Below are 27,785 nucleotides of genomic sequence, written 5' to 3'. Positions count from 1 at the left end.
ATAATCGTAATGTCATCAAAGGTACGTTACCTTTTGTGTCTCTTGCTTCTCATGGTATGTTCCCATTCATTTAGTTCAAAGCGCAAGCTTTCGCTCAAAGCTTCATCGTCGTATCCATCCAATTGATACCATAGATTATAACCAGACAATCTAGTACCGATTTGTAGAATTTTTTCCATTTCCCTGACAACTTCCTCCACGGGAGAGACGCTATTTCGAATAATTTGGTTGAATCTTTTATGAATCCCGGATAACTTCATCGTCATGGGGGAGTACAATGGGGTTGGACAATCCTCTTCAAAGAGAGGGTTAAAGTCTGGTTCCTTCTCGAGGTTGGAGTCTTGCTTGATGCCTCCCTCGGGCGGGTTTTGGTTAGCTTTCAATTTGGATTTCAGTTTTTTAGTTTTGAATTTCTCGATTTCCTTAGAATTATGTATGACGATCCAAGATAGTAGCACCTCGCCCGTATCTTCCGAAAATTCTACTATAGATTTCTTGGGTAGATAGTACCTTGAATGAGTGAATTCTAGGTATTCCAGAACGATCTCCGCACCTTCAACGTATTTTTGCTGAAATGCAGTCAATTGCATGTCTTTATCCTCCTTTATTGCATTCTTTCTTCTTTTCCTTTTCGGTACCGTGGAAGCGTCCTCTTTCTTTTGCGAATTCTCTGGCTTGACGTCTTCTTCTACTTTTATGCTTATTTCTGCTGGATCAGCCGTTGTCTTTTCCTCTTTTGGCTGTTTTTTCTCTGTTTTAGCGCCATCATCCTTCTCTTGTTCAGAGTCTGTGGCAGGAGGTTTTGAGCTTTTTACCAAAGTTATCGAGTTTAATCGGTTTGCCCCCGGTGCATCTTTACTTTTAGAGGAGGCTCGAGGGCGTGCCGTTGCGGGGGCAGAACGCTTATTCATTGGATTTTCTTCCAGGGACCTTCTTTTCGCAATCTCAATGAATCTCTTGAATTCCTCTAATTGATCATTGTTGGCTAGACCCTTAGCGACGGTTTCCATCAAGGAGTTCAATTTGGGATCCTCTTGGGCCATCAGATTCAAATTCATTATCATTCTTGGGTCATGCATGGAGGAGGAGGAGGAGGAAGAGGAAGAGGAGGGTGAACCTTGCTTGTTTCTATTTTGTTCCTTTAGTTTTTTCATTTGTTCCTTTTTTTTCAATTTCAAGGCCTCCTGTTCCAACTTCTGCCTCATTTTATTTTCCTTTTGCAATTGCAATTTTTGCTCCTTGGCTATTTTCTTCTGCAGTTGTTGCTTTTTCCTCTCCTCCATTCGCAATCTCTTGGCCTCTGCGTCGTTCCTTCTTCTCAATTCTTTCTCCCTTTTCTTCAAGTCCTGCTCCTCCTGCCATTTTTGTTCGACCTTGTCATTTTTCAGTATGAAGAGCCTGACCCTAAAGGTGTGGGGACCTCCGCTCATTATGCAATCGCACATCTTCTGCATCTTATCTCGTATCAAGGGAATTCCACCGGACGTTAGGCTTTCCACTGCGGTGGGCGCAGCCTCATTGGCGATTCTCTTGGGCCTTCGCCAGTACAGTTCGAACATCTCGCCCTGAATCCAGGTTCTTCTGGAGCTGACCAGAGAGTCGTAAAGCACCCCAGAGTTTTTTATCGACTGCGGATGGGTGAGCGAAGAGTTATAGTTGGGCATGTCCACACTAGCGGGCAAACCCGCGACTATTTCGAAGGGCCTATTGTTGGCCAGCTTTGCTCTTGACGCGTATTCGTCGTAATTACCGCCAACTTCGTCATATCCGCCGTCACTTTCCTCTTCCTCCTCCTCCTCATCATCATCATCATCATTATCGTCTCCACGGCCACGCTTACCTCTTCTCGATCTGGCTCTTGTTCTGGTAACAGGCTTCTGCTCCAGAGAGGATTCCTTGGACCTCGTTCTCAACACAGCGGGCATTCTCACTTCTCTGCAGCGGGGCCTGTATGCGTATGTCTCCATGTATAAATGCACTAAAGAAGCCATTATATAATATAACCTTTCCTTTAAAGAATGGAAGAAGAAGAAAAAAATCACGTGACACGATATTGCACAGTAATAATGGATATTCAGAGTATAGTATATTATTATATAAATTTATAAAGGGGATTCTTCTTTTATCGTAGTTAGAAGTTGGGCCGCGGTGGCAGCGCTGAGGATTAGATGGTGGCTTGCTTCAAAGCTTGTTTGACGTCTTCCAAAAGATCGTCAGTGTCTTCAATACCGACGGAGATTCTGATCAAGTCGTCGAAAACACCGGAGGCCTCTCTGGCCTCCTTTGGAATGCCACCGTGGGTCATCACAGCGGGCACTTCCAACAGGGACTCGATGCCGCCCAGAGACTCAGCCAACGTGAAGAGTCTTGTGGAAGAGGCGAATTTGGAGGCGGCTTCAGCACCACCTTTGATTCTGAAGGAGATCATACCACCGCCTAGGGCGTCACGGTGTTGCTTCAACACGACGTCGTAGTTGGGGTGGGTTTTCAAGCCCGGGTAGTTGACGGCGACGATGTTCTCCTTGTCTGAGGCCAAGAATTCGGCGATCTTGATGGCGCTGAGGGCAGCCTGTCTGACACGTAGGTGCAGAGTCTTCAAACCTCTGTGGGTCAACCAAGCGTCGAAGGGAGATGGGATGGCGCCGATGGCGTTCTGTAGAAATTGCAGGCGCTCGTACAATGGCTTGCTGTTAGTGGCCAGGACACCGAGCACGACGTCCGAATGACCGTTGATGTACTTGGTAGCGGAGTGGACGACGATGTCGGCGCCGAAGTCCAATGGGTTGGAGATGTATGGGGACAAGAAGGTGTTGTCGACGACCAGGATGACGTCTTGGCCGGCGGCGTGCTTCTTGATAAGGTCTGCGACCTTTTGAATGTCGGTGACCTTCAACGTAGGGTTGGTTGGCGTTTCGATCCAAACCAGCTTGGTGTTGTCCTTCAGCAATTGGGGCAGGTCGGTCAACAGATCGTTAGTGAACGAGGTCTCCACGCCGTGGGCGTTGGCGACCTTGGTGAAGTATCTGTGGGTACCACCGTACACGTCACCGATGGAGACCGCATGGGCGCCCTGGGGAAGCGATTGCAAGATGGTGGCGGTGGTGGCAGACCCGGAGGAGAAGGCCAACCCGTACTGGGCGTTTTCCAAAGCGGCCACAGCTCTCTCCAAGTTTTCTCTGTTGGGGTTCTGAGATCTGGAGTACTCGTAAGTACCAATGGGGTTGGCTGGGGAGGATTGCTTGAAAGTGGTTGACAAAGAGATGGGCTCTATGACAGATCCGTGAACGTCGACGTGTTCACCGGCATGGATGGCCTTGGTAGCAAATTTATCAGATTCTTGTAAAGTCATGTTTTTTTTTTGGTGTTGGTGTATGTGGGGGAGGCGGTGTGCGATGCTCAATTGGACATCCAAGAGAGGATCTCACCCAGCACCAACTCTACATGTTCGGGCATCTTTTGGTTTATATAACTGAAATATTCTCTTTTCCTCGAGGATTTTCTGGATGAAAAAAAAAAAATGTGGCGCCACAGCCGGCTGAAAGCACGTGATTGGTGTATATTAGTAATGAAGGGTGGTATTACGTAGAGTTACAACGTATTTAAGAATAACAAAGAAAGGCGGTGTGGTGGTGGGTCACTGGGTCCAGTGGTGGAAGTCGTCGTTGATCTCGGAGTCCCTCAGGGGATTCAACTCGGGGGCACCTGGGAAAGAGTGGAAGTATTTGCGCAGACCTTCGAGGTCGCTGATCTCGTTGTTCAGTCTCATGCGGTCCACAATGACTTCGAGCTTGTCAACTGGGTTGGCCCTGTAGCGGTACTCGATGCTCTCGCAGGCCAGGTCCTCCGCCACGGGCTCGCCAGGGTAGCGCAGCTGCGCTGCGCTGGCGTAGCCCGTGATGCAGCTCAGCGTCTTGTTGTCGAGCTTGATGGGCACATGGTAATTGACATCCGGGATCACGATGTCCATGTCGCGGCGTTCCTTGTTGATGTCGTACCATGTTTGTGTGGTTCTGTTAAGCAGCCTGGCTCGCAGATCGGTGGCCTTTTTGTGGAAGTCCTGGTGGATGAACGTCCTGGTGGCGAGCGTTTCCGTGTTGATGCATGACAGTTCGTACTTCTGTCGCTGGTACGCTCGGTGCAGTTTGTAGTCGCGAATCGCGGCGATCTTCGAGTAGTACGCTTGCAACTCTGGATGCGACCCTTCGAGACACATCTGCAGCTCCGTTTGCAGGCGCACCAGCTGGTTGTCGTACAGCTTCTGGCGCAATTGCGCAAACTTGTACTCGATGTCGGTGATCTCCTTCAAGGCAGTCGTCCTCTGTTCCTCGATCTCGATCGGCGAGGGCATCACCACCGCGGGCGGTGCTGTGTGCTCGTTGTCGTTTTCGTTCTCCTCTTCAATGTTCTCCTCCTCGTTGTCGCCTTCGTCTCCCTGCTCGTCTCTGACATCGGCACTCTTCTCCTTGGCCTCCATCGCGTCCTCTTCCTTAGTCACTTTCATCTTCTTGTTGTCCTCCGGCTCCTTCTCCTCCTCCTCGTGTGGTCTTTTCGAGCCCTCGGTGGGCGTCTCTTGCTTCACCAAGCTGGATAGCTTGGGAGCGTACCTCAGCTCTGGCAAGCTGGCCAGCGACTTCTCTTCGTCGCTATCCATCTTCTCTGTTCCGGCGTCGCTGGATATGCAGTATTCCGATAGGTTCAAATTGTGGTTCAAATCCGTGTTGAAGTCAAGGTTGCTCAACACGCTTTCTTGATCGATGTCTTGTTCCTTCGCAGCGGCCTGTTCACTTCCCTGTGGTGTGTGGTGACTCATCTGCCACGATCGATGTCTCTGTTCTGGCTTCTGTGTTTCACTTGAACTGCTACACACTTTCGAGTTTATTTTCCAAAATCGTTCTTTGGGAATAAAATTTCCCAGCACAACTTTCATCACCCGAAAGAACAAACAGTAAAGGACAAGAAACAAAGGTCGACGATACCATACAAGAAGGACCGGCCCGGTGCAGAGACCGGTTCACGAGCACAAATAAATGTGCAAGCACCCACGGTATGGATGTGTTGAAGTTGGGTTACGAACTGGACCAGCTGTCCGATCTGGTCGAAGAAAGAACAAGACTTGTGTCGGTGTTGAACCTCACCCCGACCTCGAATGATAACATTGCCTTGAAACGGCAATTGAGCTCTATACTGGAGTCGTTGCAGAAGGGTGCGACCCCCGATACGTTGGTCTCGCGGTACAATGCCACCCTGGACAGAATCCCTGATACGGCCGTTGACAAGGAGTTGTACAGGTTCCAAAGACCGGCTGCCGGTGGTGCTGGTGAGGTTTCCAGAGACTCTCTGAAAAAGGTACGGTTCAAGAACGACGAGGAGCTTACAGTCATGTATAGGGATGACGATGAACAAGAGGAGGAGTCGCCGCTGTCCTCCACACATATCGCATACGAGGATGAGCCATTGCAGCCGCAGCCACAGCCACAGCCCATGATTTCCAATCAAGAACTCTTTATCGACCAGCAGCAGCAGCTTTTGGAGCAGGATTCTCACTTGGGCACGTTGTCGCAGTCTATGGAGAGGACTCACGGCATCTCCATGGATCTGAATAGCGAGATAGTCTCTCAGAACGACTCGCTGCTGGTGGATTTGGAAAACCTGGTCGATAATAACGGTAGGAACTTGAACAGGGCCTCTCGCTCCATGCATGGCTTCAACAGCTCCAGGTTCAAGGACAACGGCAATTGCCTCATCATCTTCGTGCTGATAGTGGTGCTCTTGTTGCTCCTGCTGGTACTGTAGTGTAGTGTTCTGTTGTGTTGGTTTAGGCAGCGTGAGTTCGAAATTCGAAGCTTGTTTTTGAGCCTTTTTTTCATTTTTATTTTTATTTTTATACTGCTTCCCTCTTAATGACTTGTCATGATTGTAGGTATATATACTCCATAGCCAAGAATAATACGTATATGCAAAAGATCTGTAAGCCTTCATCTATGGCTATTTTGAGGAAAAGACCGCTGGTAAAGACTGAAACTGGCTCACAGTCGGAATTCTTCGCTGAGAAGCGGACCAAGATCAAGCAAGAGGAGGTCGTCCCCCAGCCCGTGGATATCGACTGGGTCAAATCGCTACCAAACGAGAAGTACTTCGAGTGGATCGTGGTCAGAAACGGGAATGTTCCCGATAGGTGGTCCAAACCGTTGGACTCCTCGATCCTTCTCACCCCGGCCTCGACAAAGGTCCCCTACAAGTTTCAAGAAACATACGCTAGAATGAGGGTGCTGAGGTCCAAAATTCTGGCACCTGTCGATATCGTCGGTGGGTCCTCCATCCCAGTAACGATTGCCTCGAAGTGCGGTCTCTCGAAAGAACTTATATCGCCGAGAGATTACAGACTACAGGTACTGCTTGGCGTAATGCTGTCATCGCAGACAAAGGACGAGGTCACCGCCATGGCAATGTACAACATAATGCGATATTGCATGGACGAACTGCATGTCGAGCAAGGTATGACATTGGAGGCCGTTTTGCAAATCAGTGAGAGCAAACTGGACGAATTGATTCATTCCGTCGGGTTCCATACAAGAAAGGCCAAATATGTACTGTCCACTTGTCAGATCCTCCAAGATCGGCATTTGGGTGATGTTCCAGCCACCATAAATGAACTGTTGGCCCTGCCCGGTGTTGGGCCCAAGATGGCTTACTTGACGTTACAAAAGGCGTGGGGCAAAATTGAAGGTATATGCGTCGACGTTCATGTAGACCGGTTGACCAAGATTTGGAAATGGGTCGATCCGCAAAAATGCAAGAACCCAGATCAAACAAGAATTCAGTTACAAAATTGGCTGCCTAGGGGTCTTTGGACGGAAATCAACGGGTTGCTAGTCGGCTTTGGGCAAATAATCACGAAGTCAAGAAACGTTAGCGACCTGTCGAAATTCCTGCCACCAAGTGACCCTAGAAATTCCCTAGATTGGGATTTGCAGTCGCAATTGTACAAGGAAATCCAGCAAAACATTATGAGTTATCCGAAATGGGTCAAGTACCTGGAGGGAAACCCCGAATTGGACGTGGGTGTGGCATCTGATGATGAACACGAAGGGGAAACAGATAAAGAAACTTTGGTTAAATTGGAAGACGATATTCCCGTTAAAGTGGAAGACTGACCGTTTGAGAGAAAAGAAAGAAAATCAGAAGCCGTGTTATCACCATGTATGTCTTTTATTCATTAAGGTATACATGCGCGCGTGTATGTATGTATATATTTGTACTAGTATCAATTCTTTAAAAGTTCTTGGCATTCTACCAAACTTTTATTAGCAAAGTATTTTACATCGACATCTCCGTCCTGGCATAACGTTTGCAAAGAGGGGAGAATCGTGTTCTTAATTAATGCATCATATTTGGCCTCGTCCTTAATCAGAGCCTTGACTATCACGGCGTAGGACTTGGCTACATTGAATCTAATGTTTGGAACACCATCATCTGCCAAATGAGAAATGAAGGGCAGTAACTGTTCTGTAACGACATCTAGTGAAACCACGGGCACCAAAGTAGTCAGAGCGGATAGTACTGTGAACCTGGAGACAAAATTTTCCAGTAATTGTAAATCAAATTTGAGTAGTCTCGAAATAATCTCATCACGACACCAATCCGAACCAAATATTTCTGTTAATCTTTTCAGATTATCCACTGCAGCCTCTCTGATGGAGTAAACGGTATCCCATAACCATGAAAGACACAGGTCGCTTAATTGTTGATCGAAGAACTGCATACCCAATTGTTCTGCCAGGATGGGGATGTATTCAATTATGGCCATTCTAACCCTCCAATTCACATCTTTAGCTAATTCAGTTATGGCGGGCAACAAAGAATCTGACAACAGCTCGATGCCTATTACGTCATTCACAACTTTCAAGCTCGCGATGATATTCAAACGCACATCGGGGAACTCGTCCCTTAGCATATTTAGTAAAATCGGAAGAAAATTGTTAATCACTTGATCTTTATTTAATAACAATACAATGTTTGTGATTTTGGAAGCCAAAGCAGATCTCACTGTTTCGCTTTCGTCCATACTCAGATTCTGTACGGCAGGTAAGATCTTACTCAATATGGTTGAAGGGTCATTTAGGAATTTGGCAAATCCAGACACCTGTTTGGCCACGGCTTCCCTCACGTCTCCTTCATTATCTTCACAGAGATTCAAAAATGGTTGTATTAATTCATCAATATACGCTTGGCTGGAAATGAATTGTGCAGCCAGCTCAGAAAATCTATCTGCTGCCATATAACGTACTCTCCATGCTTCGTCACCAATCAATTTTACCGCAGAATTTAATAAATCTTGAGTGTGAGATTCGTCACCTTTAGCATTGAAAAATTTCAAGATGGAAATCAAACAGTCTACAGCCAAAAATTTGACAGAATCTTGACTATCGTTGATAATTTTTTGGAAGATATTAGAGATATAGTCCCAATCTTCATCTGTGGATAGCCCCAAATTCTGGGTCAACAGATCGATCAAAATGGGTAGATTTTTACCGACAGCTCTTTTCACCATTGGAGTGTCATCTTGAGCGAGCTGCAGGTACAGGGCTAGAATGTTTTTCCGCAATGAATCATCTTTGATTCGAACAATGACGGATTTGAAAAGTCCGCAAGCAGAAACCTTTGAAGAAAACCAATCCGCAGTGGCTAGATGTTCAATCAAGGGAACAAAATCACTGAATAGCTGTTCTTGAGATAGTTCCTGAGCCACATTGTTCAAAGAATCTACAGCTTTTTCTCTGACCAAGGTTTCCTCTGCAGACGCCAAAATTTCCAATACGGGCAATAAAGTTGTCGCGTATTGAGGACCACCAATATAAGGAACAAACTTCCCTAATTGCTCGGCAAGGACGGCAAACACTTCATCCTCATCATCTTGCGCAACTTCCGTTAAAAAGGGAATCAGCTCGTTTCTTGTCCTCTCAGGGCCGAGAGCCAATGCAATGGTATCCAACTTCTTCATCGCCTCCACTCTATTAGCAATGTCGTCGTGCTTTAATTCGTCCATTAGCAAAGCCAAGGGATATAGCCCATCCTTTGCGTCTGAATCCTTAGAGTTTGATGTTGTTGCAGCCGGGGGTACGGCAGCGGCCGTTGTTGATCTTGCTCCAGACATATTTAGCTCCTGTTTGACCGCTCAATTATTCTCTGATGATCCGATACCAGTTGCTGCAGTTGCTGAAATTGATTCCACGTTAGTGTTGTTGCTAACTACCTTCATTTAGGTTCTCCCTTCGTGGTTCCCTAACACTTTTTCCTGTTATTCTTTCACCTTTTTCGCTGTCCCTGCCAAAAGGCATTCCGGGTATTTCCGTCGAGAGTGATATATCAGCAATAATAAGCTCTAGAAGAGTCAAAGTGCTGTTTGTTAATGAACAGTTCATCGATTATTCTCAATTTTGAACTTCCGCCATTCTCAACCGCAAATTAAGAGTGGTTCAATGCGTTTTTATATATCAATATGCATGTTTTTATATTTTAGTCTCGATCAGCTGCGTTTAGTAGCATTTGTCTAATGTAGTCAATATTGGGAATAAGTAAGGAAACTATATATAATAGTATACACATATATACCTGAGAGAATTTTCTTTGAAAACCGAAGAGACCAAGAACAAAAAGGACAGAATTGGTACTCTCGAGTTCTTTTAGCATTTTTCCCTTCAATTTACTGACGAGTTGATATTAACACCAATCCTTTAAATAATCAACCACTTGTCATTGTTTATATCGTCAATGGTGGGCCTGTTCGGTACGCGACGGTTCAGAATACTCTTGATCAACTCAATGCAATCTTCACTGACTTCCTCTGCGTTATTGAATTTCAAATCTCCTTCCAGTATTTCGTCTATGTTATAGAAGGGATTCTCTTTGAAGACCACGGTGTACAACAGAATACCAATGGCCCAAATATCCTGTGGTTGGCCCTCGTAGGGGTTCCCCCCCAAAACTTCAGGGGCGGCATAATCTATTGTCCCCACGAACACATCAAATGGTCCACTCTTGACGTATGCAGCAGATCCAAAATCGATAATCTTGACGAAACCTTTGGAATCTACAATCACGTTCTCGTCTTTGATGTCTCTGTGAACAATACCCTGGTCGTGTAGGTGCTTTATACCTGCTACGACTTGCTTGAATATCAGCTTGGCTTCAAATTCAGTCATATTAGTTTTAAATTCAATCAGATCAAAAAGATCTATACACCCTGTTTCACCGTGTACGGGGGTTTCGATGTAATAATAATCATCGTCCTCGAAGAAATCTAGTAACCGTAGAATATTTTCATGCGGTTTTTTATTCAATGTGGCCATGATTTGGATCTCAGAAGGAATAGTACCTAACTTCCTATCTCTAACCCATGTATCAACAAGAATCCTTTCCTTGAAAATCATCTTGATCACCACAATATACCTCTCCTTCTTATGGATACACAGATTGACCTTACCGTACGCTCCTTCACCCATTTTCTGTAAACCGACAAAATCTGAAAATTTCTTAATATGCTTTAGGGCACCGATATTCTTTTCAGGAGTATTTAGGAATGTACTGGTAGGTTGGCTCGTTCGCTTGCTAGTCATTATGATACCGTCTTCATCTTTAGAAGATTCATCCAGCTCATTTTCAGTGGCATTTTTCTCAATCAGGGGTTCCTCTTCCAGTGGAGATAATCCTTTCGCAGAACCTTTAGAATCTACTAATGATTCTGCACTTGGGGATAGTGAAATTTTACTAATAATCAAATCTTCGTCAACTCTGAAGTTTCCCTCCTTTACAAATTGAGATTTATCTCTGGAGTAAATTTTGGCCAGTTCTAGTTTGTGTTTCATCTCTGGATCACCAACTATCATTTCGCTGCTATCTTTGTCATCTTCCAGAGGGTCTTGGTCCCGCTCGGACAGAGTGGATTCAGAATGGTTTGTGGATTCTCCCCCAATTTCATACTTGAGCTTATTGGCCCGGTGGTCCAAATCCTCATAAATTGACAGATTACTTAAATCCTTTAACGTTCCGGTAGATATCCTAGATGAAGATTTTTTGGAAGAGCTGGCAGAGCTACTTGCACTGCTCATTAAGCTTATTTCACTCTCTTTCAGCATCTTCAACTGTGAGGGGTTTGTATTATATTCTTCAAATACGACATCCCTTGAGTGTGTTACCCAAAGCAAAATCACTTTGGAATTCATTACACGCAATTGAAAATCAATTTTGATTTCACGGCCGTCTCTATGAAGCCCATCGATACCTACCGAAGTATAGAAAGCTTTACGATCATCCATAATCTCTGCCTGAATTTTCCTGAAAAAATGTTCAGTTAACACCAAACCTTTATTTTTATGAAGTGTAATATCCAAGGCAGGATACTTTTCATTGATAAATTGAAGAATTCTTGGAAACGTTGGAATAATTTCAGTAATGGATTTCCCTACTAGCTCTGCGAAATGATAACCAAACATATTTTTCAGGATGGACTTATTGGAACTAATCAAATCTAAAGTGTGAGAATCAACAATGAATAAACCAGCCTGATAGGGCAAACTATGAATTTTTAACTTTAACTCATCCTCTAAAACGGTAGAGGAAACTGCGCATGGAATATTAAAAGATAGATGATTTAGAGTGAAATATCTCGTTTCATTGATATGGTTGCAAACTCTAATGGGCATGGGCAAAAGGTCATCATCAGGATCGAATACCAATCCATTTCTCACGTCATCCATCAATTTGGCTAACGATTGGCTTATATTCTTAACCTCTTTGATGTCATTGGCGAATTTCACGCTCTTCTTCGTCCTTACCGGCGACAATGACGGGGACGATTCAGAGTGGCTGATTCCATCAAGTTCACTTTCACTGGCATAGTGGTTGTTCGTTAAATTGGGTCTGGAAGAGCTCTTTTCAAGAACCTTCCTTTCCAGGGAATACTCTAGTTTGCTAACGTTTGGTGATGAGGTCATCTTCGGAAGCGATAAAGTCGAAGAAGAGGACAATGATGGTCCGTCTGACAATAGCTCACATTTGTCTACAATGTTTTCCACACTAAAATCATCTAAATTTAAAAGTACATCAACGTAGTCACAGGGAACTTTTTCGAAAACACAAACTAACAAGTCGTTCTTTCTTTTTGCCCAAAACGATGCCCATACTATTTTGGAGGAGCTTAGTGTCTCTGGTTGAACAATACCAATGATTTCGCCTGTAAACACCATTTCCTGACCCTCAGTAGACAATAGTTTATTTAAGACAAAATTTCTACTATCCGTGTGGATTAAATCCATTAAAGTTAAGGCACGAATGGCACTTTGTGAGATACCGAATACCAAGCAAGCTAGATCATTTGCGGCTCTGAATTGCCAAGGGTCCCCTTGACTACATGTAAAAATTGCCTGTGGGGCAGAATTCTTTGTAGAAGTGAATGTCCTCAATATACGACCATAGTCCTGTTGGGGCCGTATTTCTGTTATAGCAGTCGTGTCTCCTGATCCTGTGAACTCATCAATTTCCTCTTTGAGTTCGTCTGTATCCTCGATTGGATTGCCTTCAATGAAATTATAATGCTCAAAAAATGGTTCTGCCAAACTATCTAGCAGAATTTTCTTCAAGTTTTCTGTCCTTTTATCACGTTCCGAATTGCTGTTCTTTGGATCTCCAAGCATTAGTTTATTCAGATTGAATAGTGATATCATGTGCAAATCTGAAGCTCTCTCGGAAGTGTTTTTTTCCAGCGTTTCGTTAAGTAAATTTAAGAGGCATTTCAAATTGGCTCTTTGCTCATTGAGTAGATCTATAGAAGGTTTATGGTAGGGTAAAAAACTCTCCTCTTCCGGATAAGTGCTTTCATTAAGCAAAGTGCTATTGCGGACGTTATTAGCTTTGTCCTTAAACGGTTGCCTGAAACTTGGCCTTTCGGAGCTTATACCATTCCCACAGTCACCAAGGAATAAAGAGCTGTTTCGTTCAAGCAGTGGGTCACGCTTGGCTGAAATAGAAGGTAGATAGGCTAAGGAGTTAGCCCTATGGAATGTTTGGGAATGGGTGGGATCTAAATTAGGGAAAACCGGGGTGCCCATCTTTTTCTTGGATAAAGCAGATGATGCCGTCGAGGAAGAAGAAGTGTTATTTACAAATGCATTTAGGGTCGCGGAAGTAGTGTTCCAGATTTGGCTCTTATTCCTATTCATCAAATGATTCGCGGAAGCCGATGTCTTAGGCAGACTTCTCCTACGGCTGGTAAACTCCTTCAAGGGAGGCAAATCATCTGGAGTAGGTTCCAGCAGCATACTCGGATTTTGTATTATGATTTCCAGGGACCTTTTCAGAATCCTCAATCTGACCGCTAAGGAATTTGGTGAAAGAGGATTGTACGAGTAAGAATGAGTAGATTCATTCGGAAGAAACTCCAACTCCTCTATGTCTGCGTCCGTCAACGGCGAAGACACCGTAGAGTCCACAGATGAGGATGCTGTGGAGGGGAGTCTGGGTTGCTCAAAATCTAGAGGAGGTGGAGGCTTCGTTTCACGGAAACTAGCAAATGTATCCTTCAAGCTCCGCTCGAACGAATCATTTTCCTTTTTAATCGGAGTGGAAACGTCGCTTAAAGAAGTGTCGTAATTTCCCAATTCGTTATCAATGTGGTTCTCCTGGTCAGGGCTCGGCGGCGCCTGCAAAGATGATGAGGAGTTACCAGTACCTTTATGTCTAATCGCATGTTTTTCCTTCAAATTAACAAAGGAGTGTTCTGATAAATTGGAAGCACCGATGTAAGGCATTATTCCTTGATATTATACTTATATGCAAATTAGGAGAGAGAACAAAACAAAACAAAACAAAAATAGAATTAACTGAAAAACAAAAACAAAAAGCAAATACGACAACGAACTATGGAGAACGTTCAATCAGTTGATATATGAGGTTTCCTGATTTCTGACCCTCTGAAAATATGGAACTAGAAAAAATAACTGAAATGGAACTCTGTTGTGATGGTCTCCGCGGATTCTGAGCTTATTGAAGCGGTTGTGGAGCAAAAAGGTCAGCAACGCTTGGAACAAAGGAAAAAAGAGGGAGATAGAAAAACAACACCGGCGACTGTACTCTGTGGCGACTATTTTCTTTTGAACGAATGCTCTTCTGTGATTACCGAGCTACCCCTTGTCAAACCTTGTTTACTACTTCCCTGGCATGTAATCACTTACTTAAAAAAAACCCTTGTTCCGAAACGCATTACCCGTCTTCTAATTAACCACGTGACATAATAATACGACGGGATCTCAGTGGTTTTGTGACACTTGAACTATATTATGAATATATATATATATATATAGATGAAGGTCAAAAAGAGGTTAAACTACTTGCGTTCTTGTTCTTTTTTTGGTACTTGTTGATTGGCGTTCTAATTTAGAAGGATCAGTGTATCAACAGAAACAGTAACAACAGCGATAATATGAGTTTTACGGGTTCATTGGCGTTGGCTGGTGTCGGCGGCTTGGTGTACAAGTTTGGCGGGGGCCAATCGTACGTGAAGCTTCCTCACGTTAATATCCCTTTCAATCAATACCTGGACAAAGTGTACAAGGAACACTTCACCAAAGTTGTGAACCGTACCAGAAACGTGCTGATGAACTTCTTCAAGGATGCGTTCACGGGAGGGGCCTTCATGTACCCGTTCAGAGGGTTTATGGAGTTCAACGCAAATAAGGGTAGTTACTCGACCGCTATGCTAGGAATATTATCTAGCTACTTGGTGATGTTTGCTCTGGTGAGCTTTGTCTACTGGGCCACGATTACACCAATGTACACGGCGTTTTTAATCGTGTTGGGTCCGGTTGGCCTTTTCATCGCCATCTTGCATTCTTTTTTGCAAGCAAATGTTTTCACTTTACTGTTCATGAGGCTGAGCCACTTCAACAACCATTTGGTTGAAGTTTGCTTAAAGAAGAAAGGCCTAGAGCAGGCTCTTGAAGGGGCGAAACCGATCAAGTACTATGTGCCTATTAATTCCGTGTATTTCTGGGCTTATTATTTCCCCTTCAAGCTGATTAAGTACATTTTGGGGTCAGTGGTTCTTTCCGCTCTATTATTATTATCCTTTTTCCCACTGGCGGGGCCTATTCTTTTCCATATTTTGATCTCTCCCTTCATTGCCCAAATTTACTTCACAAAAGTTTTACGTTTACAGAATTTCAGTAATATACAAAGACGCGAAAATATCTATCTTCACGCTGGCCAGTATGCCTCGTTTGGGTTTTCCGCAGGGTTGATTGAGTCTGTACCAATTTTAGCCGGATTTGCCATTTCTACAAATACTATTGGTAGTGTTTTATTGAATCTTGATCATCCGATGATTCCGGAAACAGAAACTGAGGTTGAAATATTACCCCAAGAGACCAATGAACAAGTAAATCAATAAAACGAAAAAATCTCTTTTCCTTTACAAACATAAAATGAGCTAGCTATACATACACATACACTTATATACATATATATATATCACACATCAGAATAATATCTTCACTATTTGCGTTTTCTTCTTCCCTGAATCCACCTGATATGGTTATGCAGAAGGAAATATGTAATTCTTTTTTATTTATTTATTGATCCATTTATTTTTTTTCCTTTGGTTTCGAGTTTTCATCATAGATTATGTCCTCCAGCATATCACTAACTTTACTCTCCAAGACATCTTGGGATTTTTTATCTTCACTTATGTATGAATCCAAAGCTAGTTTATTTTTGGCCAGTTGATGAATTTTTTCCTCTATGGAGTCCTTGGTGATAAATGTGGTTATATTGACTTCTTTGGTTTGCCCCACACGATGTGCTCTATCGGCGGCTTGTCTATCGTCGTGTGGGTTGAAACTTTGATCAAATATAATAACGTTATTCGCACACACCAAGTTGATACCGAACCCGCCTGCCTTTGTCGACAAGATAAAAATCGGGATTTCCTTATCCTCATAAAACTTGTCGATCAATAGCTGTCGATCATTCACTTGCGTGGACCCATCCAATCTTAAAAATTTATAATTTAACGTGGATAAAACCATTTCCAGAATATCCAGAACTTGAGTGAATAACGAGAAAATCAGGACTTTCTCCTGTTTGTCAACTATGATTGTTTTCAGCAGTTTTTTTAGAGCATCGATCTTACCGGACCGCATCCATTCATCATTGTGGAGTTGATATTTGGATAACGTTTTGGGGAAGTTGCAGCAGAGTTTGTGCAATTCAAAATCGGTCATATAACTCATGTCTTCTTTAATGTATTCCCTGTTACCGTTTTCAGCGTATGCAGGCTCATCCAAGATGGCGTCGCTCATTTTGCCTATCATTTTATCGTCATAAATATTTCTAAATAAAAGTGGATGAAGGGAAGCCTTCCGCAACGCCATTATTAAGTTTTTAGAGCTGGAAGATTGTATTTTGGATCGTTCCTTTGCCTGCTGCGGCAATTCCCCATCCTTAATCATTCTTTTATGTTCCAACACGGTTTGAATTTCCTTGTCGTATATTTTCTTTTGCACAGGGTTCAGTTCACAAAACTGGATATGCGTGTGCTTTGGTGGCAGATGTTTCAACACTTGGTCTTTACGTCTTCTCAAAATAAACGGCTTCATCATAGTTTTTGCTCTCGTGATTGCTTCTTGCGCCAATAGCGGGTTGTGGTTTTTGTTATCGTCTGTGGTCTTGGCACGTTGTTTAAAGATTGCATCAAACGATTCCTTCTTGGAAATGAAAAGATTAGGCATAATAAATTCCAACAGCGACATCAACTCCTTCAGGTTATTTTGCAACGGTGTACCGGTCAATAAAAGACGGAAATTCGCACGAACTTTCATCAATTTGGCAAACCTCTCTGAAGTGGAGTTTTTCAACATATGGCCTTCATCGTAAACCACAACATTAAAGTTTCTATTCTTCAAAAATGAAACATCGTATTTATTGCCCGCAGCTAAGTTGTAAGTGGTCACGATAACATCGTACTTCCCAGAGTTTCTCTCCAGGATTTCGCGCAATTCTTCCCTTTCTTGCAAAGATCCATAATATGGCTCTATCTTTAAAGCAGGAGCAAATTTCTGGAACTCTCTCAGCCAATTTTCTAGAGTCGACGATGGTACAACAACTAAATGAGGACTCGGTTCGTTTATTTGTTTCAAATATGCGAAAAAGGAAATGACTTGACAGGTCTTACCCAGACCCATATCGTCTGCAAGGATACACGACATCTTGTTTTGATACAACAAATTCAACCAATTGATACCAGTCTGTTGGTAGTCTTTCAGTGAAATATCCGGACTTAGCAGTCTTGGTTTGCCCTTGAAAAATTTGACAATAGGTTTACGACCGCTTCTGCTCGTAGTGGAAGTTACGTTTCTGATTTTTCTTGCGGCGACGAATTCGTTATCATCGTCATCTTCATCGTCGCCAACGTCATATTCCACGTCTTCCCCCTCCTCGTCATTGTAGTCTTCGTCCTCCTCCTCATAGTCGTCCTCTTCATGTTCGGACTGCGGCAATTCGTCATCGATTGCGTCCAAATCTAGGTCTTCTTCGCGTTCATCTACCTGTGCCTTGGCTGTGTTTCTGGTTCGTTTGGTTTCTCTTCCCTCTGGAGCCGGAGTGGGTTCCGCACTGCTTTCATCGAATCCTTCCACCACGGCTTTTGGCTCCTCTTTGTCCTTGCCGATGTCGTCTGCGCCAGCAGCAGCAGCAGCATCGGCATTACTATCACCGTCATCATCATCGTCTTCGTCGCCATCCTCATCAAGGTTCATTAAGTTCAGCTCGGAGTTATCGCCTTCCACTTGCACCCCCCATTTCTTCATTTGTGAAGTGACCAAATCACCGTAGGAGGAACACTTCTTGATCACAGACTCAATGGCATTGTAACCTCTAATACTTTGAGTGATCTTATCGAGCAATCTCTCACTTTCGTTGGCGGATGCCGCCGAGCGTCTTTTCCTCTTGTTTGCTACACCCTCCTCAGCGTCCTTATCGTTGAAGTTTGTATCTATGAAGGCGCCCAGTGAAGCGTATGGCCTGTGGGAAGCTATGAGTTGGGCCTTGTGCATCGCGGTATCCGAGAGATCCGACAAATCGACAATGTCGGAATCGTTAATGAACTGCAGAACTTGGTCATCCAGGTTTACCTGAGGCGTGGTTTCCATATAGTCGTCACCGCTTGCATCGTCGTCATCCGTCATCATACTTTCCTCCTCTTCATCGTTGTCATTGTCGTCGGCATGGCGGCCGTACTTGCGGTTCGCCAGTAGTTTTTCTCTTGCAGAGCCCAATTGTGTGGTAGCCAACTCGTTGAATTTGCCCATCGGGTGCTGATCTGCTCTCACCAACCTTCTTTTTTTGTTGTAATTCACGGGCAACTTGCTCAGCGCCTCCGAGTCTATGTTCAGGTTATTTGGCAGTTCAAAAGTGTACTGTTTCTGGTTGATGACGTTTGAATAACGGTCAAAAATGGAGGTTTTCTGTTTGGCCACCGTGATCTTGGAGGATTTGTTGTTAGTGCTGCCATAAATGGACGACAAGCGACCGGTGTTTGCCAGCGGCAATGCCTTCTTGGCAGCTGGCAGCGTCTCTGGCTTCTTGGGAGATGCGTTCTTGTTCCATGTCCAGTTTTGTCTCTGCTGCCTCAATCTCGCAAGCCGGTCCCTCGCAGACTGCAAGTTGAAGGAGTTGGATTTGAAAACAGCCTGCACCAGTGTCTGCGAGAAATCAGGGAACTCCCTCGATAGGTTGACCAGGGCCACTTCAGGGCTTCCCGATGGGAGCGGTTTCGAGATATGGGACCCTTCGTTCGGCTCCGAGGGCTTGAAAGTAAACCTGCTCCTCAAGGAGGCCACCCCAGCGTCTGAAACCGTCGACGAAGCAGGCTTCAGGGGAGACGAAGACACTGTCTTAGTCGGGGATGACGTCTCGGGCACCTGCACCGTGTCATCCTCCTCATCGTTTGAATGCGAACCGCTCATGATTTCAACCGTAGCGTATTTTTCTAACTTCTTTTTTTTGTACTCTAGATACTTAAGTGCCTAAGTGTAGCCAAAACCACGTATATCAAGCACTATCGCAACGACCAACACTGCTTTAACTGGCGTGTTGCATCACGAGATGGGCCCATAACATCTCTTTCAGACCTGCAAAGTGAAAAATTATGAAAAATTTCGCGGCGGCGGGGGTAACGCAGCAGTTTTGGCCTTAATAATACAGATAGAACCACAACGAAGATGATGCAAAGGAGGCACTGGAGACTGGCGGAGCCTTGTATCAATGAGCTGTGTGTATGCATTTGGGTCCAATGGGCGGGGCCAACTGGGGCTGACACACGAAAAGGATACGGACACGCCGCAGTTATCTTTACCAGGAGGTGATGGAACGGTGAAGAAGATAGCGTGCGGTGGGAACCACAGCGTGATACTGATGAACAACGGAACTCTGGTGGGATGTGGAGATAACAGGCGAGGAGAACTGTATGGTGGGCGAACAGTGCAGCAGGTGCGCGGCTGGACACCGATCGAAGTGCCTGCGTCTGTGGTGGATGTAGCATGCGGCTGGGACACGACGGTCATTGTGGATGCTGATGGTCATGTATGGCAGCAAGGAGGCGGTTGTTACGGGTTCGAGCAGCGGCAGTTGCCGCTGCTTCCGAACAATGAGCGCATTGCAGTCTACGGATGCTTCGAGAACTTCGTGGTGGTGCATGGTCCCCGGGTATACGGCTGGGGGAGCAACACCAAGTGCCAGTTGCAAAGACCAAAGTGTCGCTCGATAGCTGAGCCCACATTGGTGTGCGATATAGGGCCTATGGCCGTGGACTATGTGGCGATGGGCAAGGACTTCATGGCTGTTGTCGACAAGAGTGGCCGCATAGCGCATGCATCTGGTCGTCTGCCGGCTGGGTTTCACCTCGAGCAACAAGACGCACCGCATGGCCTTGTGGCAAAATGCATGTGGACCTCAATCCACGTCTGGGACAGAGACCACAATGCCGTAAAGTCGTTTGGCAGGGGCACACACTCCCAACTGTTCCCACAAGAGAGCCTGGACGTCCGCATCGCCGACTTTGCAACCGGCAGCGAACACGGCATACTTATCACGGCTAGCCAAGAAGAAAAGCCCCATTACTACCTGATATACTGCTGGGGGTGGGGGGAGCATGGCAACTGTGGCCCGCAAAAGGGCTCCCAGCCTGGGCTACAGCTCGTGGGCAGATATTCCAGCAAGCCCCGCGTGTTTGGCGGGTGTGCCACCACCTGGATCGTGCTCCAACACCCATAAGTAACTACATACGCACCCCATATATACATCGGTATTCCTTGGCATTGAATCCTCAACATGGTAGATCTCAGAAGTAAAGTAACCGTTTAGACCTTTTGTTATCGCCCGTTCTTGTGAAAAATGGGCCAACAACGAAAAAATTTGAAAAAGTTTCCACCTTGGAGTGGGTTCCGGAGCACAAGGACGCAGCATAAGGGACACCAGCAAGGGAACTTCGACCGACGTTATCCCTGCACACTTCCGCTAATGAACGATCCTTCTTTATTGGGCTACGCTAGCCTAGGCCCGCAACAGCAACAGCAACAGCAACAGCAGCAGCATGCCGGGCTGCTAGGAAAGGGTACACCAAACGCCCTACAGCAGCAACTACACATGAACCAGCTCTCCGGCATACCTCCCCCGGGGCTCATGAATAGCAACGATGTGCACACTCCCCAGAACAACAACTCGCGCCAGTTGCTCGACCAATTGGCCAATGGAAACGCGAACATGCTCAATTTAAACATGGATAACAACAACAACAATGGCAACAGTAACGGGATGATGGTGAACGCCCCCACGGCTGCGGCCAACCCAATAGGGATGGTCCCGACCGTGGGCACGCCCGTGAACATTAATGTGAACGCCAGCAACCCTTTACTACACCCGCACCTGGATGATCCTTCCCTACTAAACAACCCCATCTGGAAGCTTCAACTGCATCTGGCTGCGGTTTCTGCGCAATCATTGGGGCAACCCAACATCTATGCTAGACAAAACGCGATGAAAAAGTATTTAGCCACGCAACAGGCCCAGCAAGCCCAGCAGCAGGCCCAGCAGCAGGCACAACAACAGGTCCCGGGCCAAATGGGCCCACCACCTCAAGCTCCACCACCAGCTTTGCAACCCACGGATTTCCAGCAGTCCCACATCGCAGAAGCCTCGAAGTCGCTAGTCGACTGCACCAAGCAGGCTCTGATGGAGATGGCCGACACTCTCATCGACAACAAGACAGCAAAGAAACAACAGCCCACGGGTGAGAGCACCCCCTCGGGCACTGCAGCCAACAGCGCAGTGTCCACACCGCTGACCCCAAAGATAGAGCTGTTTGCTAATGGCAAGGACGAAGCCAACCAGGCGCTTTTGCAACACAAGAAACTTTCTCAGTACAGCATCGATGAAGATGACGACATCGAAAACAGAATGGTCATGCCCAAGGACTCCAAATACGATGACCAACTATGGCACGCTCTGGATTTGTCCAATCTGCAGATCTTCAACATCAGCCCCAACATCTTCAAGTACAATTTTCTAACAAGACTGTATCTGAATGGCAACAGCCTTACAGAGTTGCCACCGGAGATCAAGCACCTAAGCAACCTGCGTGTCTTGGACCTGTCCCATAACAGATTGACCTCTTTGCCCGTGGAACTGGGCTCGTGTTTTCAATTGAAATACCTATACTTTTTCGACAACATGATTTCGACATTACCATGGGAGTTCGGCAACCTGTGCAATCTGCAATTTCTCGGTGTCGAGGGGAATCCCTTAGACAGGCAGTTTTTGAAGATCCTCGCTGAAAAATCTGTCACCGGATTGATCTTCTACTTGAGGGACAACAGACCGGAGATTCCCTTAGCGCATGAACGTAAATTCATCGAAATCAATACCGACGGTGAACCACAGAAAGAATACGATTCTTTGCAGCAATCCACGGAACATTTGTCCGCGGATTTGGCCAAGAAGACATTCAGCGTCTTGTCGTACAACACTTTATGCCAGCACTATGCCACCCCGAAAATGTACCGTTATACGCCATCGTGGGCGTTGACTTGGGATTACAGACGCAGCAAATTAAAGGAACAAATTCTGTCATATGATAGTGATGTGTTGTGCTTGCAAGAAGTAGAGTCCAAGACTTTTGAAGACTATTGGGTGCCCCTATTGGACAAGCATGGTTATACGGGTATTTTTTATGCAAAGGCAAGAGCCAAGACCATGCATTCCAAGGATTCCAAGAAAGTGGACGGGTGTTGTATTTTTTTCAAGAGGGACCAGTTCAAATTGGTTACCAAGGACGCCATGGATTTCAGCGGCGCTTGGATGAAACACAAAAAGTTCCAAAGGACTGAAGACTACTTAAACCGTGCAATGAACAAGGATAACGTGGCACTGTTCTTAAAGCTACAACACGTCTCCAGCGGCGATACCATATGGGTGGTCACGACACATTTGCACTGGGATCCCAAATTCAACGATGTGAAGACCTTCCAAGTGGGTGTCCTGCTGGACCATCTGGAATCACTACTTAAGGAGGACACAACACACAACTCCAGACAGGATATCAAGAAATCCCCCGTGCTTATCTGCGGTGATTTTAATTCATACATCAACTCCGCCGTATACGAATTGATAAGTACAGGCCGTGTCCAAGTACATCAGGAGGGAAACGGCAGGGACTTCGGTTACATGTCAGAGAAAAATTTCTCACACAACCTGGCTTTGAAATCAAGTTATAACTGTATCGGCGAACTACCATTCACCAACTTCACACCTTCATTCACAGACGTCATTGACTACATATGGTTTTCCGCGCATGCTCTTAGGGTGCGTGGACTTTTAGGCGAGGTAGACCCTGAATACGTGAGTAAATTCATTGGGTTCCCTAACGACAAATTCCCCAGTGACCATATACCATTGTTGGCTAGGTTTGAATTCATGAAGACAAATACGGGGAGTAGGAAAGTATGAACCGCGTGCTTTCGCCCCACTTCTCTCCTCTCCAATATGTACACTATTTCACTATAAATTTGCAACGATCCCAACCTCACCCATCACACTCACTCACTCACCCTCTTCATAAAGCCTTCACGTTATACTTTTTTTCTCTCTATTTTTTTTCTTTCACGTATCCTTTTCGTCCTGTTTCTTCCTTTTTTATTTACATATATCTTTATAGTATTCAAAAAACTGAAAATCGATCAATCAAACCGCAAGCTTGCACTTTTTGATATACTTACTAGTTATTCTTGTTACTTATTATCTTTCCTAAAAACAGAATTTACCTTCCGGATAAAGGAAAAAAAAAGCACTTGGAAAACCATACAAGAGATGAGTGATTTACATTTAAGGTAACAGTTTACCAAAATCGCAAGAGAGCACAGCGGATGGCAAAAATGAATGCTAGTGCGAACACTGATGCCACCAAAAAGTATGTCCTGGCAGTCCCCGAGCCTGCACTGGGCGATACCCATCCAGAGGAGCTACCACTCTCCGGAGACAATCGGGGACCACAAGACGACGGACACTTGGGTGAAGTAGACGACAATGATTCTGACGGGGAACAATCTGTGTCCGCTGAGCCACTGGGTACATTGCCATTTAAGAAGAAGCTCAATAATCTTCCGTACATCACTTTTTTCACGATAGGGATTGGCCTTTTATGGCCATGGAACTGTATCCTCAGTGCGTCTCAGTATTTCAAGCACGATATTTTCAAGGACACGTCCATTTGGGCCAAGATCTTCACAAGCTCTATGATGTCGTTTTCCACCATATCCTCAATGCTTTTCAACATCTATCTAGCCAAGAGACAGTATAAGTACTCGAGAAGAGTCATAAACGGACTTACCTGGGAGATCGTAGTCTTCGTTATCATGTGCTTTTTCACAATTTTGCATTTCCTTTTGCCCAAATGGTTCAACTTCTTTTTTATTATGACGCTCGTGGTCATCAGTTCCATGGGGACGGCGATGACGCAGAACGGTATTATGGCCATAGCCAATGTCTTCGGTTCCGAATACAGCCAAGGCGTCATGGTTGGGCAGGCCGTCGCTGGCGTGCTGCCCTCCCTGGTGCTTTTTGCCCTGGCCTTCATCGGAAACTCATCGGTTTCTACCACGGGCGGGATTCTCTTGTACTTCTTTACTACAACGTTTGTCGTTACCGTCTGTGTGGCGATGTTTAGTGTAAGCAAGATCAGCAGAAAGGTAAAAGATGGTTGGAACACGGAAGATGGACGCATCAGCGACGTTCTGCTGGGGTCCCTGCGTTCCAACGAGGAGGAAATCCGTGTTGTTGGACGCATCGATCAAGTGGACGATGAAGACCATCTCAACAACAGCGATGATAACGGTGACGACGGAGAGGAACTCAAGCTAAAAGTGCCCTTCGAAGTGCTGTTCGCCAAGCTAAAGTACTTGGTGCTTTCCATATTCACCACTTTTGTCGTGACTCTTGTTTTCCCCGTGTTTGCGTCTGCCACCTACGTAACAGGTCTGCCCTTGACCAACGCACAGTACATCCCGCTCATATTCACGCTGTGGAACCTCGGCGATCTGTACGGCAGGGTCATTGCCGACTGGCCCATGTTCCGTGACCAGAGATTCACCCCACGCAAGACGTTCATCTACTCGTTGCTGCGCGTGACTGCCATTCCACTATTCCTGATGTTCACAGCCGTCACTTCATCCTCAAGCGGCGACGAGGACCACAATGGCTCCATAGTCGTAGACCTGTGCTACATGCTCCTGCAGTTCCTCTTCGGTGTGACCAATGGGCACGTCATCTCCATGAGCTTTATGAAAGTACCCGAACAACTGGACAACGACGACGAGAAGGAGGCGGCCGGTGGATTCACCAATGTCTTTGTCTCTACGGGGCTAGCTCTGGGGAGCATCATCAGCTACGTGTTCGTCTTCATCATTGACTCCATCATTAGATAGAGACATACCTACATACTTTAAACACCTTCAATTTGGTGTCGTGAAACCATTTACTGTCACTTGCACCCAAACGTACACAGCGACATGCTTGCTTATTATTGGACACGTCGCCCTGAAAAAAAATAAAAAGAATACGAAAAAAAAAAAAGAACGAAAGAATTCACAGGAAGTCCTGTTTCGTGTATTGTTTTTGGGAGCTGTAGCACTTTCTTGGAAACCAAAAGAAGGTCATTTCTCGAGGCTAACAACATCACCAAGAAGAACCGGCTTAGTTCACATCGCTACCGTCTTTCTGTTTCGAACCGTGGCCCAGCAAACATGTCCTCGTCTTCGTCTACCGGGTACAGCAACAACAATGCCGCCCATATTAAACAAAAGAGCACACTGAGACAAAGAGAGGCGTCCTCTGTCAGCGTCAGCGACGAAGTGTCGAGCGTAGATGAGAAGGACGCGGAAGATTCCTCGAAGGAGAAGGCCTGTGCGCAAAACTCATTGTTGCGCCTGGAATCCATTGTGATGCCGGTAATCTTTACCGCATTGGCTCTGTTTACCAGAATGTACAAGATCGGCATCAACAACCATGTCGTTTGGGATGAGGCGCATTTTGGTAAATTTGGGTCTTACTACTTGAGACATGAGTTTTACCACGACGTTCATCCTCCCCTGGGAAAAATGCTTGTCGGTTTGTCTGGTTTTTTGGCAGGCTACAACGGTTCTTGGGACTTCCCATCTGGGGAGATCTACCCAGACTATCTGGACTTCGTCAAGATGAGGCTGTTCAACGCGTCGTTCTCTGCGCTTTGTGTCCCATTGGCATACTTTACCGCAAAGGCCATTGGATTTTCACTGCCCACCGTTTGGTTGATGACCGTTCTGGTCTTATTTGAAAACTCGTACAGCACTTTGGGTAGGTTCATTCTTCTGGACTCAATGCTGCTGTTCTTCACCGTGGCATCGTTCTTTAGTTTCGTCATGTTTCACAACCAAAGATCCAAGCCCTTCTCCAGAAAATGGTGGAAATGGCTATTGATCACGGGTATTTCTTTGGGTTGCACCATTTCCGTCAAGATGGTGGGTCTATTTATCATCACTATGGTCGGTATCTATACTGTGATTGATTTATGGACCTTCCTGGCAGATAAATCCATGTCGTGGAAAAGTTACATCGGCCATTGGTTGGCAAGAATCTTCGGTCTTATCATCGTTCCTTTCTGTATTTTCTTACTGTGTTTCAAGATCCATTTTGACCTGCTGTCGCACTCCGGCACAGGTGATGCCAACATGCCATCCCTTTTCCAGGCAAGATTAGTCGGGTCTGATGTCGGACAAGGTCCTCGTGACATTGCATTGGGTTCATCACTCGTCTCGATCAAAAACCAGGCTCTTGGGGGTTCTTTATTGCACTCACATATACAAACCTATCCAGAAGGCTCCAACCAACAGCAAGTGACATGCTACGGCTACAAAGATGCCAACAATGAATGGTTCTTCAACAGAGAAAGAGGCTTACCATCGTGGTCAGAAAATGACACCGACATTGAATATTTGAAAGCAGGCGCCCCTTACAGATTGGTACACAAGAGCACCGGTAGAAATTTGCACACTCACCCAGTCGCCGCTGCAGTATCCAAGACACAATGGGAAGTTTCTGGTTATGGTGATGATTTTGTTGGCGACAACAAAGACAATTGGGTTATTGAAATCATGAACCAAAGAGGGGATGAAGATCCAGAGAAGCTTCATACATTGACCACTTCCTTCCGTATAAAGAACATGGAAATGGACTGCTACTTGGCTCAAACCGGTAGCAGTTTGCCCGAATGGGGGTTTAGACAACAAGAAGTTGTTTGTATGAAGAATCCATTCAAGAGGGATAAGAGAACATGGTGGAACATCGAAACTCACGAAAACGAAAAATTGCCACCAAGGCCTGAAGACTTCCAATACCCAAAGACTAATTTCTTCAAGGATTTCATCCACTTAAACCTAGCCATGATGGCCACTAATAACGCGTTGTTACCAGACCCAGACAAATTCGATTATTTGGCTTCTTCAGCATGGCAATGGCCATCTCTGAATGTTGGTTTGAGACTTTGTGGCTGGGGGGATGACAATCCAAAGTACTTCTTATTAGGTACCCCAGCCTCCACATGGGCATCCAGCGTTGCTGTCCTAGCATTCATGGCCATCATCGTCATATTGCTGATCAGATGGCAAAGACAATACGTGGATCTGACTAGCCCATCTAACTGGAATGTTTTCCTGATGGGTGGGTTCTACCCGCTACTAGCCTGGGGCCTACATTATATGCCATTCGTCATCATGTCCAGGGTCACTTATGTCCACCATTACTTGCCTGCGTTATATTTTGCACTGATTATTTTGGCATACTGTTTCGACGCAGGTTTGCAAAGATGGTCCAGATCTAAATGTGGTCGTATCATGCGTTTTGTCTTGTACGCCGGATTCATGGCTCTTGTGATTGGATGCTTCTGGTACTTCTCCCCCATCTCATTCGGCATGGAAGGCCCAAGCGATAACTTCCGTTATTTGAACTGGTTATCCACTTGGGATATTGCTGACAGACAAGAAGCATGAATGAAGGACATCGTACAAGTAACATAAGTAAATAAAATAAATAAACTTCTATATCAACCAGCTGAAAAAGTGGTTTATATGAACCACTACATAATGAATTTCGATAAACATTTTTAATTTTTGATCCACAACTGTTTCTAATTCCATCTTAGATCTGCTGCT

The 27,785-nt window shown here is 45.3% G+C and overlaps 13 protein-coding genes across 13 annotated transcripts; 7 read left to right on the top strand and 6 right to left on the bottom strand.

Annotated features, from left to right (window-relative positions):
• Positions 1-26: 26 nt before the first annotated feature.
• SWC3 (Swc3p) lies at positions 27-1,925 on the bottom strand (the record flags this gene model as incomplete). The annotated part of the gene is made up of 1 exon (XM_056231936.1): positions 27-1,925. One exon carries the CDS (start codon positions 1,923-1,925, stop codon positions 27-29), a length of 1,899 nt encoding a protein of 632 aa, XP_056085864.1.
• A 239-nt stretch (positions 1,926-2,164) lies between these two features.
• CYS3 (cystathionine gamma-lyase CYS3) lies at positions 2,165-3,349 on the bottom strand (the record flags this gene model as incomplete). The annotated part of the gene is made up of 1 exon (XM_056231825.1): positions 2,165-3,349. One exon carries the CDS (start codon positions 3,347-3,349, stop codon positions 2,165-2,167), a length of 1,185 nt encoding a protein of 394 aa, XP_056085863.1.
• Positions 3,350-3,634: 285 nt separating this feature from the next.
• DEP1 (Rpd3L histone deacetylase complex subunit DEP1) lies at positions 3,635-4,810 on the bottom strand (the record flags this gene model as incomplete). Its single annotated transcript, XM_056231714.1, has 1 exon — positions 3,635-4,810. The coding sequence occupies one exon, from the start codon at positions 4,808-4,810 to the stop codon at positions 3,635-3,637; it is 1,176 nt and encodes a 391-aa protein (XP_056085862.1).
• Positions 4,811-5,046: 236 nt separating this feature from the next.
• SYN8 (syntaxin) lies at positions 5,047-5,793 on the top strand (the record flags this gene model as incomplete). The annotated part of the gene is made up of 1 exon (XM_056231603.1): positions 5,047-5,793. One exon carries the CDS (start codon positions 5,047-5,049, stop codon positions 5,791-5,793), a length of 747 nt encoding a protein of 248 aa, XP_056085861.1.
• Positions 5,794-5,954: 161 nt separating this feature from the next.
• Positions 5,955-7,154, top strand: NTG1 (bifunctional N-glycosylase/AP lyase NTG1; the record flags this gene model as incomplete). The annotated part of the gene is made up of 1 exon (XM_056231492.1): positions 5,955-7,154. The coding sequence occupies one exon, from the start codon at positions 5,955-5,957 to the stop codon at positions 7,152-7,154; it is 1,200 nt and encodes a 399-aa protein (XP_056085860.1).
• Positions 7,155-7,264: 110 nt separating this feature from the next.
• TPD3 (protein phosphatase 2A structural subunit TPD3) lies at positions 7,265-9,154 on the bottom strand (the record flags this gene model as incomplete). The annotated part of the gene is made up of 1 exon (XM_056231381.1): positions 7,265-9,154. The coding sequence occupies one exon, from the start codon at positions 9,152-9,154 to the stop codon at positions 7,265-7,267; it is 1,890 nt and encodes a 629-aa protein (XP_056085859.1).
• A 580-nt stretch (positions 9,155-9,734) lies between these two features.
• PSK1 (serine/threonine protein kinase PSK1) lies at positions 9,735-13,805 on the bottom strand (the record flags this gene model as incomplete). The annotated part of the gene is made up of 1 exon (XM_056231269.1): positions 9,735-13,805. One exon carries the CDS (start codon positions 13,803-13,805, stop codon positions 9,735-9,737), a length of 4,071 nt encoding a protein of 1,356 aa, XP_056085858.1.
• A 671-nt stretch (positions 13,806-14,476) lies between these two features.
• On the top strand, positions 14,477-15,442 carry LDS1 (Lds1p; the record flags this gene model as incomplete). The annotated part of the gene is made up of 1 exon (XM_056231158.1): positions 14,477-15,442. The coding sequence occupies one exon, from the start codon at positions 14,477-14,479 to the stop codon at positions 15,440-15,442; it is 966 nt and encodes a 321-aa protein (XP_056085857.1).
• A 193-nt stretch (positions 15,443-15,635) lies between these two features.
• Positions 15,636-19,016, bottom strand: FUN30 (DNA-dependent ATPase FUN30; the record flags this gene model as incomplete). The annotated part of the gene is made up of 1 exon (XM_056231047.1): positions 15,636-19,016. One exon carries the CDS (start codon positions 19,014-19,016, stop codon positions 15,636-15,638), a length of 3,381 nt encoding a protein of 1,126 aa, XP_056085856.1.
• Positions 19,017-19,314: 298 nt separating this feature from the next.
• ATS1 (Ats1p) lies at positions 19,315-20,322 on the top strand (the record flags this gene model as incomplete). Its single annotated transcript, XM_056230936.1, has 1 exon — positions 19,315-20,322. One exon carries the CDS (start codon positions 19,315-19,317, stop codon positions 20,320-20,322), a length of 1,008 nt encoding a protein of 335 aa, XP_056085855.1.
• Positions 20,323-20,568: 246 nt separating this feature from the next.
• CCR4 (CCR4-NOT core exoribonuclease subunit CCR4) lies at positions 20,569-23,052 on the top strand (the record flags this gene model as incomplete). Its single annotated transcript, XM_056230825.1, has 1 exon — positions 20,569-23,052. One exon carries the CDS (start codon positions 20,569-20,571, stop codon positions 23,050-23,052), a length of 2,484 nt encoding a protein of 827 aa, XP_056085854.1.
• A 425-nt stretch (positions 23,053-23,477) lies between these two features.
• Positions 23,478-25,025, top strand: FUN26 (nucleoside transmembrane transporter FUN26; the record flags this gene model as incomplete). The annotated part of the gene is made up of 1 exon (XM_056230714.1): positions 23,478-25,025. The coding sequence occupies one exon, from the start codon at positions 23,478-23,480 to the stop codon at positions 25,023-25,025; it is 1,548 nt and encodes a 515-aa protein (XP_056085853.1).
• A 318-nt stretch (positions 25,026-25,343) lies between these two features.
• Positions 25,344-27,623, top strand: PMT2 (dolichyl-phosphate-mannose-protein mannosyltransferase PMT2; the record flags this gene model as incomplete). The annotated part of the gene is made up of 1 exon (XM_056230603.1): positions 25,344-27,623. The coding sequence occupies one exon, from the start codon at positions 25,344-25,346 to the stop codon at positions 27,621-27,623; it is 2,280 nt and encodes a 759-aa protein (XP_056085852.1).
• Between the last annotated feature and the right edge of the window lie 162 nt (positions 27,624-27,785).

The sequence above is a fragment of the Saccharomyces kudriavzevii genome (genome assembly GCF_947243775.1).
Source record: "Saccharomyces kudriavzevii IFO 1802 strain IFO1802 genome assembly, chromosome: 1".
NCBI lineage: Eukaryota > Fungi > Ascomycota > Saccharomycetes > Saccharomycetales > Saccharomycetaceae > Saccharomyces > Saccharomyces kudriavzevii.
This window is presented reverse-complemented; position numbering and strand designations above follow the sequence as displayed.